Below are 12,302 nucleotides of genomic sequence, written 5' to 3'. Positions count from 1 at the left end.
CTACTATTATAACAACCCCCTGGATTGTGGTTAATTTGTAAAGGTATTTAGGCACCAAATACCTACTGGTATGGGGTTGTTTTCCCTTAAACCAGCTGCAAGTCACATGGTATTAATGTAATGGAATGCTAACTGTGCATGATTTATCATCTTTATTTTAAGATATAGTTAGTAATAAAGAGACCAGGAAAGAAAATAATTTTTCTGTAAAAGTGTCATTCATAATCTTATTGTAGATGCAAAGATTTAAGTTAAAAAAAAAAAAAGTAAGAATTGGTCAATGTTGTGGGGAGACCTATGCAACCTCAGTCTTAGCAAAATTAGAAATAAGCATGCAGTAACTGGTTGTCTAGGGACACTTTAAGTGAATGGCTTCTTAGCTGGATAAATGGCATCAAGTCCCATTTTAAGCTACCTGAGTGAGTTACTGCTGACTACTTTCTACAGGGAAACCTGCTGGGTTCTGTGCTTTGACTTTATTTAGAGCAACTCACAAAGGAATGTCACTTTTTCACTTGTTTGTTTTGCTGGACTGATCTTATTTTTGCTAGGTTTGAACTGAAAACAGCCTGTGGCTTCCTAGCTGTGTACCTCAGAAAAATAAATATAACCTCTCTTTGACCTCATGAGCAGATTTATTCCAGCCTGTGCCATACTAACGTTGTTGTTGTTTGATTTCTGAACCAAAAAGCCCTTCTTAGGATGCCAAAAGTACAACACTGAGTGTTTTTAAATCTAGTGAGAAACTTCCAAGTTATCCTTTGCTCTTGTTTTATTGTGAGGGTCAGTGAAGAGATGCTTCAGGCAGAGTATTCCTGGGTAGAAAGCTTAGATGGGGTAATGCACAGAAGGGGCATTCAAAACCTTGGGAATGAAAATAAACCCTACCAGGAAAAGCAGGCTAAATAAATATTGCTAATGTTGACAAAACTTCCCCTGTAGCTGCAAGCATACCAAGAAGAGCTACTGTGCTCTGTCTGTCTATAGTTTTCCTAAAACCCAGACTTTTTTTTTTCCTCCTGTTTAAGTGCTGGAAGTAACTTACTTCAGTGTTTGGAAGTGTCCAACAGCACAGATTGTCACCCATGTTTCATGGGAGTAAAAGTTAGGGGTAGAAGGTAGTCAAAGGTATTGCTGCTCTGTCTCCTCCTTCAGGGAAGCCAGATGTTGTCACTGACTTCTAGCAATTCTGCCTTGGCACTCTGCTGTTAGACACCAGTAAGCCTCTTCAACTCTAACTTTACGTGGCTGGATTTGCAGCCAGAGAGCACTGGCCCCAGTTTTAGTGCTTTTGCTACCCTTGCCTAGGTGGTCTTTATTTGTCTGAAATGCCTAGGTACGGGGGTAAAGTATGCTGAGTGCATCCGTTAGTTGCCTTGCATGCACAGTGCTGAAGTCTGGAGCTTTTTGAACTTGGCCCTTGAAGCCAGCTAAGCTACTTTGCATCACATGGATTAAGGAATACTCAGTTGCTTCAGGAAACAGAATTGTAGGGTTAAAACCCTTGGAGGAGAGAAGAAAAGCAGTAACGTCTTGAGCTGGCACTTGTCCCGTTATCTGTGGTCTGGTGTGTCACGTGTCCGAGCCATCCTCTGTTCACCTGCACAGCTGCTGCCATCTTTGCTTAACCTTCAGACAGGGGGGAAAGAAGCCCGGATTCAATTACTCACTTTTTCTTGCAGGGAGCCAACAGAATGCGAGGCCGTCTGGGAAGTGTGGACAGCTTCGAGCGCTGTAACAGCCTGGCCTCCGACAAAGTACGTGAAGAACTTGCTCGCAATCGGCACGTTTCGATGCGCTGCTGTTAACGAAGCATAAACATGGCACTTCGCTTCAATTTGAAGGAAGTAGCGCAAAGCACACAGATTTGCAAAACTCAAATAAGAGTTTCCACTGGGGGGTGGAGAGTGTAGGAAAGCTGAAATATATGTTGACTTGGAGCTTTAGCTTTAATCTATTGTTTGATTACCAGTCTGTTTTTTCTACACTTCCCTTGCTTTTATAAAAGCAGGCAATTTCTGGTCAGCTTCTGCCTTGCTGCTCTGCAGTAATTAAAAATGAGCGTATCCCAACTGAAATGCTCTGAAGGTGACGAATCCTTTTTTTGTAAGTAATAGTTGCTTTAGGGAAGTCAGTTTTGACCTAAAACTCACTGCTGGGGATGCTTTACTGGGGGGTGGGCAGACAGCATTCTGTTCACTTTCTTTGTTTCCTGTTTTTAATGTGTTTTTTTTTTTTTTTTTTTTTTCCTCCTACCTTGCGCAGGGGTTGGTTGCTGGCTTTTCCCCGGAGACGAAGATTCGGTTATGATTTTCCTGCTGCAGTTACTCATACGCTGGCTGTGCAATAACGGTCTCTCTTCCAGGATATCGCTTTGACGGCACAGGAAGCGTGCTTATGATATGTCAAGGAAACTAGCAAAAAGCAGTTTCCCTAATCTTTTCGATTCCTTATTTTTCCGGAGAGAGCCAGAAGCCCGGTAGCTGGAATGCTGCTTGCAGCAAGAGGATGCTTAGAGTAATTATTATGTGGTTTGCGTTGTATATAAACTTTTATTTCTCCCTCTTTTTTTTTTTTTTTTTTTTTAAAAGGACGCTGCTGTTTTAGAGTCAACTGTCAAAGGTTTTGGTGGCCCAACTGATAATTAGCATACAATAGGCCATGACCAAGACGGGGGGAGAGGCCCCGGTGCCCCGATGAGCAGTACCACGGGTGGCTCCGTTTGCCGCTGGCTGGCACGGGGCGGCCGGCCGGCCTCATTGCTCTCGCACTTCCTTGCAGGACGCTTCGCCGGGGGATTCTCCTCCGGCTACTCCGCCAGCTTCCCCCGTGTCCTCGGCCTGGCAGCCATTTCCCGAGGAGGACTCGGACTCGCCGCAGTTCCGGAGGCGGGCGCACACCTTCAGCCACCCGCCGTCCAGCGCCAAGCGGCGGATAACCTTCCAGAACGGCAGGTCGCAGAGCGTCAAGGCCCCCCTGCTGCGCCAGAGCTGCATAGAGCCCGGGAGGTGAGTCAGTCCCGCGAGAAATGCGTTGCCTGCCCACTGCCATGCGGCACTGCAGTAAGCGTTATCAGCCGTTTTCAGTGCGTGAGCCTCACCTGTGTGCCCTCCATAAGCGGTTTGCACAGTGGCCTGGGTTTTCCCATGTCCGAGCGGTTTGGCGCTTTTCAGTGGCTCGCTAAACCCTGAATCCATGATTCAGAGATGGCAGCGATCTAGCAAGTTGATCATCAGACTGGATGTTGCTTCCACTCTTATTTATTTGCAAAAAATTGTTTAAGTCTTTTGACTGTGGTAGGCACTTGGGAGAGAAGATTCCCACTGCTTTTACCAGCACAGATGGGAGCCTGGCAGTTTCTGCCAGGATGAAAAAGGCACTGACAGCTTCAAGTGTCTGCCACTGTGTTAGTTGAGCTCCCTGAGACAGTGTCCAGAATTAAAACTACGCAGGAGTCTCACAAAACAGCTTGAAGGATTAAACACCTCCTCTGAACTGTGAGACGTACCTGTTTGCCTTTCTCAGGAGCTTCCCTCTAAAACTTCTTTCCCCTTTCCCTTTTGGAGACTCTCCAGCTAATTCGTGTGGGATGTTGGTCCTTCGAGAGCCAAGCAGAGTTCTTGTGCTTGGTCAGAAGAGGTCCTCACGGATCGTTTTGGACCTCCTTGGAGGTACTGCTTTCTCTGCATCCCTCCTTCCCATCTCCAGTAAATGACCGTGCAAACTTCAAAATTTCTCCAGGATTCAGGCCCACATGAGCCGATTCTTTTGTGCTGGAGAAGCACCTTCTCCAGACTACTCAGCTGTTGCAATACATGACTCACAACTTATGCTTCTTGCAGGCCTTTTCCAAAAGTGGCTTTAAATAATAGTTTCTCACCCTTTTGGTGTCTGAATTAAATTAGCAATGTGAATGCCACACCAGCTTGCAGAGAAAGGCAAACAAGTTTATTCTGTTTAAGCGAATGGAGGGGGTTGAAGGGTAAAAAGTAAGCCTTCAAATAGCCTTGCTATTTTATGTTTGTGAAGAGATAAATAATGTGTTTTTTACTGAGATAAACTGGTTATTTTTTTCCACTGACCATGTCGTATGCAAACAGGAAACCCTGACAGTTCAAACTGAAGGACTTGCTGACTTCACTTCTTTGTAATAACTTTGAAGAAGTCACTGATTAAATTGCAAAATCAGCAAATTTTCAGTCAAAACAGCATTGTAACAACTTGCTTCTAGGCTGGGCTTTTTCTTTTCTCCCTTCCTATTGAGGATTAGCCAGAAATGTTATGTAGAAGAAACTGGATTGATTCTGATGTCCCTCCTAAGATGTTTTACTGTTGTTAAGTAATGTTTAACTGTGCAGTAGGAATATCTTTTTTTTATTTAAATACTTAACAAAAATTTCAAAAATTTACCCCAAAATATAGCATTTAAATAATCTGTATTTTATAACGTGTTCTAGCAATGCACTTAAATTATTTATAAAAACAGGAGATAACTGAAGGGAAAAAACAAGGTGGTTTATGTTATGGGAAGCAAGTTGAAAAGGATATTTTCTGACATTTCAGAGCCTTTTTTTCGGAATTGTTTTGAGAATAAATAACACCAAAGAAATGAGATCTTCTGCCTGCTCTTCAGCGTCATTAAAATGTTTCTTAAAAGAAATCAAGTGTAACAGTAGAGTCAATGTTATCAGAAACTGTCCAGAAGTGCGCTTGGTACAATTTATCTTCTGGAAAACAAAGTTATTGTAAGCCAAAATGAGGTACTTGACCAGTATCTTTAATTTGGGTATTTTGTTTCTGTATCCAATTCCATTCTGAAACATCTGCTGTGTTCTCTTATTGCCTGCACAGTCCTGTTATCGGGGTTTGGCGCTCTCGCAATGAGGGTGAATCTGCGCTGCCTGGTCTTCCTTCCTCTCTCTCTGCCCCGTCTTTCCTGAAAAGCTTTTACCCGGGCTCGGGAAGGTTGCTCCAGCACTCAGAAAATGACCTCTCCAAGAGGTGAGAGCGGCGTCTGCTGCCCGGTTCTGCAGTGCCGCTGGCTCGTGACTCCGGATCCCCAGCGCAGCGCGGCACACATGATCTCTCCCACACTGCCTCGCGCTGCTGCCTTTCTAACAGACTTTACGTACGTGATGCAAATGAGCAAGTGGGCTTTTGGCCAAAAAGGCCTGTTAATAATAGAGGCATGTCTGCTGACATCTAGTAGCTGCGTCCTTTTGCTGTTGCAGTGTTGCAAAACTGCTGCATAGGTCTGTCACTTGAAATGCAGTTTTTTTTTTCTCTTTGTTTTTGGAGTGTTACACCAGTTTAACACTTTCTGTGTTGAATGTAAACCAGCATGTGTTGCTGTGATCACTGGTGTGTGAAAGTGAGAAAAGCACAGTGTGAAGGGAGGACAGTACTAACATGGGATGTCTGTGCATGGCAAAGGGGAAACGCCTGCTTAGCAGGCTGACGCTAACAGTCTACAGAAAATCACCAAATAACTTCAAATTAAAAGGGAGTGGGGAAGAAGCAAAGATGCAAGAAGGGTTTTCCGACATCAGTATGAAAGGCTCTAAGAATGGATGGAAGTCACACTTCTTTTTAATATAAGCATAGGCCCTGCTTCAGATACTGAGCTTACAGTTTTGTTTTTTTCCTGAAGTAGGCCCATAGTGAATAAGGTGTGGTCATACTTTTGAACTTCATGGTGTTTTTTGCCAGTTGCCAGCCTTTTTATAACTCTTCATTCAATAACAACAGCTCCTTTTTCCCGTCTTCAGTCTGTCCTTGTGGGCTGAACTGTTCTCTGGTTTCCAGTACTCTTTGTCTCTGAATGTGGCTCCCCAAATCATTCCCAAGAAGATCCTGCAGAGTTGTAATAGGTGCTTTTGTGACTGCTTCTCCTATCCTTCCCTGAAAAAATAACAATAGATTGCGTTCTTAACACATACAGGTGTTGATGAAATCTGGATTTTGGACCTGTCACGACTGTAATACCTGGGGATTTCTGCTGTATGAGATGGGTGTGAAAGTTCTTCTAGGAGCGCCTTAAGAAATGTTTCCACCTGGTGGAATGCAGTTTCATTAAACACTCAGATTACCTTGTAATCTCCATTTTAGGATAGACTGTAAAGAAATATGTAAATACACAAACTAATATGAGAGCCAGTTGAGCTAAAGGTGGTGTTAATATACAGCTGGGGTTAGTCACATCTAGTAATACACAGATTAGAACAACAAGATACAAAGTATGTATCATCTCTCTAAGTACACTGTATCCTATCTTGATTTTGTTGACATTTAAAATGTCTCTGGCCTCTAATCTGTAACTTATGTACAGCATGCAGCAAAAACTAATGCAGACAGCGACAATTATAAAATTGCTAGTTGGAAGGACTCTACAGTTCAAGTTCTTTCAGCAGAATAAATTTGCGTGTACGTGGAATAAGCTGACTCTCTTATAGGAGGTTAACTGCATAGCCTTACTGGCAGGACCCCCCAAACTCCACAGCTTTTTAAAAGTAGATGGCAAATTGTCTAGGTTTCCATCCTGGTAGAGGGATAATGTAACCCCATTATTATTTACTGCATTTTAGGATGTCTTTCCAAAACCGCTCTTATAAATGATTTGCAGTTTTGAGAATGGAATAATTTTCTCTATTGCCCTACTTTTGTACTCAAACACAGGTGAATAGGCAATAAGCAGTGTCTGTGTTTGAAATCTGAGAAGAGAGTTTGGCATCTCATCCAGTGTGGAAGTAAGCTTTTAATATCACCTGTTCTAAAACTTCTGTCCAATAATAGTCACTATATAAGGGAAGCAATGCCTAGATTTGTCAGCCCATACTAGATTGCAGTAACACTAGCGTAAGCTGCAGGTAAGTGGCTTATTACACTGGAAATTTGAGAAATTGGTGACTGAATTTAGGGGTGAGCAGAGAAATGGGGAAAAATAGCCTGCCTCTTACAGACTACCTCTTTTTTGGGTTTCACTACAGCTTTGTGTTCCCTTCAGTTAGCAGACGGCAAGTTGAACCAACTCCCAGGTCAGTTTGTACAAGAAGCTGGATTCTATTAAACATAGCTTTCTGGAGCTGGGAATGTAGGTGCTGAGCGTTGTACTAAAACCGTGCTGTAATGCCAGCTAATTCCACACTGAAATGTCTGAGATGTTACTCTTCTTGGTTATGCATGCTACTCAAGGGTTTCATTGTAATGGTGTTTTGAACTGTAAGATGGGAGAAAGCTGCAAATTAGGAGCAATTCCCAGAAGAAAAATGTATTGCTATTTAGGTTCCATAGTATGAAGGTTTCTGATACTATTTAATCTTGAATTCTTGAATTTGTGCAAAACCTTGGGGTTTTTTTGTTTTTTGTTTTTTTCAGTTGCTTTTCCTTTTTATCTTGAGAGTGATTTGTGAAAATGGGATCTTATTATGAATTTTACTGGGAACAACTGAGCCTAAACTGTCACGATGGGTAAATTATAGTAGCCAAGGGTGAAGTATTGGCAACTAGTTGGGTTCAAATTAGGGAAGTGAATATAACAAATGTAGTCAGAAAGAAGTGATAAATGAATAATGCTGATATGCTGGTAAGAGTCACTCAGGTGATTCAGCTGGCATTTGAATTGGCATTTGAATTGGCATTTGAATTGGCTAATGAGGAGTAAAGTATATTTTCTGACTGATGGTTGTTTCATAAGTTAAACTCTTTAAAACTTTCCCTGACTGAGCTTGCAAATATGTCGATGAAAGTACCTTGTCATGCCGTCAGGTTTATGAATAGGAGGAAGTTCAAATCTTTTGTGGTGATTTTCCTTTGGTTCTTCTTCCCTGAGAGGACCATATTCTACCCTGATAGGTTTGACATGAGGTGTCCTTAGCATTCTTGTGTAAATGTAAAGTAAGTTGAAATTGAGTGCAGCATGGCGGTTTGTTAAAAGATGAAGAACTGTAAACTGTGTAACTGTTTGGGCATGTTAACTTAATTAAAACTTAGTTAAAATTAAATGTTAACTTAATTAAAGCTTCAGTGCATTTTCCTATTTGAGAAGAATCGTGGTGACTGTGCATCCATGAAGTGTCTTCTAGCTTGCAACATCACCCACACTGTGCTGAGGTGAAGTTCTTGGTGGTCTGACTTCCCATATCCCATAGCTTTGAGACTACATATTTAAAAAACAAAAACAAAAAAAACCCCACTTTTCTTGGAGTTCTGGTGAACTTTGATGTGCAGGAGCAGAGCCAGTTTTAGTCAGAATTCATTTTAGAAAGATGTTTGATTTGTAGCAGTTGGATGGGCTTATGCAAATACCATCACATCAGGGTCAGGTTGGGGAGCAGTGCATTAAAAAGCAGTTCTGCTTATTACAAATTCATCTTTCTGTATTAGCCTCTCTATATAAGATAACTCAAAACTGCATTTGCATCAAATTTACCATACAGTTACAAACTCAGAAACGGCTGATAGGAAGATGTCGGGTGCAATGGCTCTTACCTGATCACAGATGTCTTCATCTGACCCAGTCAATGGAGAAAAGTAGGCATTTCTAGGGTAAGATTGCTCTCGTCTTAAGGTGATTCTCTTTTATTGCTCTGACATTTACAGAGCTGGTCCTGCCTGTTTATCTGCTTTTTTCTTGAATGCTGATATAGCCTGTTGTGCCAGTCAGTGGGAACATCTCCATTTAGAAAGAATGAATCACACCTTAAAAGTCTCTTGACCTTCACTAAACAAGGGGCCTTGTTTGACTAGCTAGGATTTAAATGTCTGTCACAGATGTCTAAAGACAGGAGAAGAAATTACTCTCCAGATAACTTCACTATGGGAAAAGACATATCTATCTTTTCCCTAATGTGTGTGGGGAGGCTGGGTTTGTTTGTTTTTAATTCTAATAATCATGGCTGAGGTGCTTTATCTGGAAGAGGGAAAAGGTTGATATGTTTTCTGATCTAAGGAGTGAACAGTATAGTAAAGCCGACTATCAACATGCTATTAACAGATGCCTTCAGAACCTGCCTGGAGAAAGTTTTACTGCAGTGATAATTCACTGGTCTAAAGAAGACTGTAGAGTGGAAAAGGTGCACGTGATCTTCATTTTTGACAAGTGTCATATGAAGTTTTGAATACTGAACACAAGCACTCAGAAGGATTAGAAAAAAAAAATGCTGACGTTGAAGTAAATGATCAGGAACTGGAAAGCTGCTTTTTAAACTTGGTTTGTTAGCTTCAGGAATTACTGGCTTTTGTTCTACAGTTGCTTTTGAAAGCTAGGCCATTGGAAGAGTCTGATTTTATATAAAAATAACTACATCACTTCTAAAAATGAGGTTACCTGCAGGATAGGTTTGACTAGACCTGTCTCTGTTCATTGCATCATTATGCACTGATAATTTAAGTTATTAGCACTTAAATTTGAACAGGTAGCCTTTTCTAAACAGTTCCCTTTTTCATGCAGAAAATAGAATACTTGAGAAGTCTTTAAGCAAAATAGCAGAAAGTAATCATTCAGAATAAAGATACATGGCAGGAGTGAGAACCAATTGGAAATGTAAACTGATAGGAACTAGATTTTCTTCCTCTCTGAGGGGAGGAATACTTCATGTGTTAGGCTTACATATTTAGGCTTCTGCCAGCTTGAAGTCCTGGGAACTGAAATACTAGCTGTCTTTCTGTACTGGCGTCTGGGGGATTTTGTACCATCTTAGCCTTCAAATTACAAAGTAGGTTGAGTTGTTTAAATTGCTACTTAGAGCCATCAAAAGAAGAAGTTAAAATGAAAGCAAACTGGAAAAAAGTACAAACCTTGGCATGAACAGCAACATTTATTCTTGGGTCAGTTGGCTTGCATGAATTCAAGTGCAAAATAATTCAGATAAGTATTGTGTAATAAGTTCATGTGTAACAGGGTCCCTTTGTATTTCTTGGAATAGCAGTCTTTGGGGAACATTTTGAAGGATAGGTTTGGAAAGAAATTTAGGTAAATGAAACCAAGCAATAAGCATATCTGTAATATGAAAGACTTTTTTTTAACTAGCTGTTTCATCTTCATCTTCACAGTATGCATTATCCAATAGAATAGCAAATGGGGTGATGTTTTGGTGACTTGAATTGTAGTTATCTGAGATTAAAAGGCTTAAACGATCAGTACTCCATACTCCTTAGTATTTGGGTTATTGGTCATAACTGCTTAGGGTTGAAAATGCAAGCTGAAATGTTTGAGGCAGTATGTTGAATTTCTAGCTTTTAACTTTGTATTGTGTACAAGCTGATCGGAGCATTCTGGTTTCTTTATTTGGTCAGGAGTGTAGGCTCAGTAGCTTTATGGAGAAACACTGTTCTTCAAAACTGAACTGGAATGCATTTGTCTTAGATGGAGAGTACTACACTTACTATTTTCTAGAGCTGCATGGGAGATCTGTTAAGTGATTAAAACAGGGACAGCATGTAAGCAAAATACATTCTTTAACTTTGTTGGCAGAAATACCTTGCTTTCAGGAATTCCTCTCTTGGACTACTTGTTTATACCCTTTCATATTCTTGCAATAATGTCCTAGTTTGCAGTTCAGTTCTTTAATCTCTTCTGTACTTCTTTAAGACTTTGCATATTATCATCTCTTCATTTGTAGTGCCTTGACTATGGTGCATTTAATCTTGCTCTGTTACGGGCAGGTTGCAGTAGAACAGTAACTTTTATATAGTTGTTTTTCTTTTTTTTTTTTTTTTTCTTGATGCTTATGTCAGTGTATAACCAAAGAAATACTCATTCTCTGCCTTGCCCCAGTAGCTAGGTTGTATAATCCATAGATTATAGGGCAGTTTTTTAATCTCTTGAATTTGAGGTAGCAACCCTTTCTTGAAGATAAAAATGCCATTACAAACTAGAATTAATGCTTGGACTATTTCTGTTAGTTGACCTTTCAAAACTTTTCCCATGTAGAAATTTAAGCCTGTGTGTTGTCCGAACAGGGCCTTCATGGACTCTTTTTAAGAATTTTCCTCTTGAATATTTGAGGTTCTATATTAGTTTCCTGACAGGAAAGCTGTGAAAGTCCCTCTGTGTCCTCGTTTGGGAGGCAGTGAAAACTCTGCTCTGCTTTCCAGTGGCAATGACTGAACTCCACGTAATATTTTGTTGTCATTTTGGAGCTGCTATTGCAGTCAGTCTCCCTGTTTACATTAATAAACTTCATCCTTTTGGGGGCAGCTGGGAACTAATGCTCAGATATAAATCCTTTCCCTCCTGCCCCCCTAGAAGAACTGGCTGAGGTGTCGCTGGCCTGTTAGTTTGAGAAAAGCGCCTGCTTAGGCTCGGTGTTGACATCCACGGCTAGCTTAAAACCTGAAGTAATCTGATTTCTTGCAAGTATAATCAAGAGCAGAAGCCAGCCATCTAAGCTTAGGTAAGAGAAATAGTTAGGTCTACTTAGGTGGAGGAATGTGCAGTTGAGTTAACTCGTATATTTTTGCACCAAACTTTTGAACCCTTTTCATCATAGGATTGGCGACACTAGAATTCTACTGCTGTCTTCCTGCTTTTACTCTATAGTGCATTTTCATACCTTCAGATCTGATTTTAAGTTAGGGCTCTTTTTCTAAATTGAAATTAGGAAACTTTCTTTGCTCCCGTTCTATCATATCTTTCCTAAATCTGTTTTCACAGTTGCCCTTGTCTTCTATTGAATATGGCCAGCTGTGTGCGTAAGACTTTGAAAAAATTTATTCACTCATCAGTCAGCTCTTTGAAAGAGAAAGTGATTAACGTTGGTTGCCCAAAATATTGGGGAATCTTGGTAGGGAAGGCATAACAGCAGAAATAGAGGCCCACAGAATTGTGTGCTTTATACACTTCACAAAGTAGCATGTATGATAATCCATCCCACTGTCAATTCTGAGACTTGAATGACCTAAACAGCTTAGTCCCATAACCTAAAATAACCATCTTATTCTGACTTTTCTGCAGGTTTTATTACTGTAAATTGAACACACTTCTCAGGAATGTCTGCCTGTTTTAGGGGTACACGAGCTGATTGTGGGGTTTTGTACAAAGCAATAGAAGTGAAGCTTTCGTTCCCTTGTTATGTAGCTTCTATTTTTGTAAGCCCTGGAATGGTTTAGTTTTTATGTGCTAACATGTGATATGTAAGACTTGAAATATGTTGAGCAGTAGCTTCCTTACAGTTATTTATAGAAACATGAGTGATAATGATTAATATATCCAAACTCAATACCTTATCAAGAGTTGTTGCACTGAAATACCTTTAGAAAAGCTCTAGACTCAGAATTTAATCAAAAAGTCTATATTTAGCCTA

At 40.6% G+C, this 12,302-nt stretch overlaps 1 protein-coding gene across 2 annotated transcripts in view; it reads left to right on the top strand.

Moving 5' to 3' along the window:
- TBC1D4 (TBC1 domain family member 4) overlaps positions 1–12,302 on the top strand; it is a 104,813-nt gene that overhangs the window by 70,658 nt on the left and 21,853 nt on the right. For both annotated transcript variants that reach the window (XM_067292778.1, XM_067292770.1), the window contains 2 exons: positions 1,683–1,757; positions 2,782–3,008. In XM_067292778.1, coding sequence (XP_067148879.1) covers positions 1,683–1,757; positions 2,782–3,008 — 302 coding nt within the window. The remainder of the gene's footprint in view (positions 1–1,682; positions 1,758–2,781; positions 3,009–12,302) is intronic.

This window comes from Apteryx mantelli, chromosome 1 (assembly GCF_036417845.1).
Source record: "Apteryx mantelli isolate bAptMan1 chromosome 1, bAptMan1.hap1, whole genome shotgun sequence".
Classification (NCBI taxonomy): Eukaryota; Metazoa; Chordata; class Aves; order Apterygiformes; family Apterygidae; genus Apteryx; species Apteryx mantelli.
The sequence above is the reverse complement of the archived record's forward strand: the minus strand, read 5'-3'. Positions and strand labels throughout refer to the sequence as shown.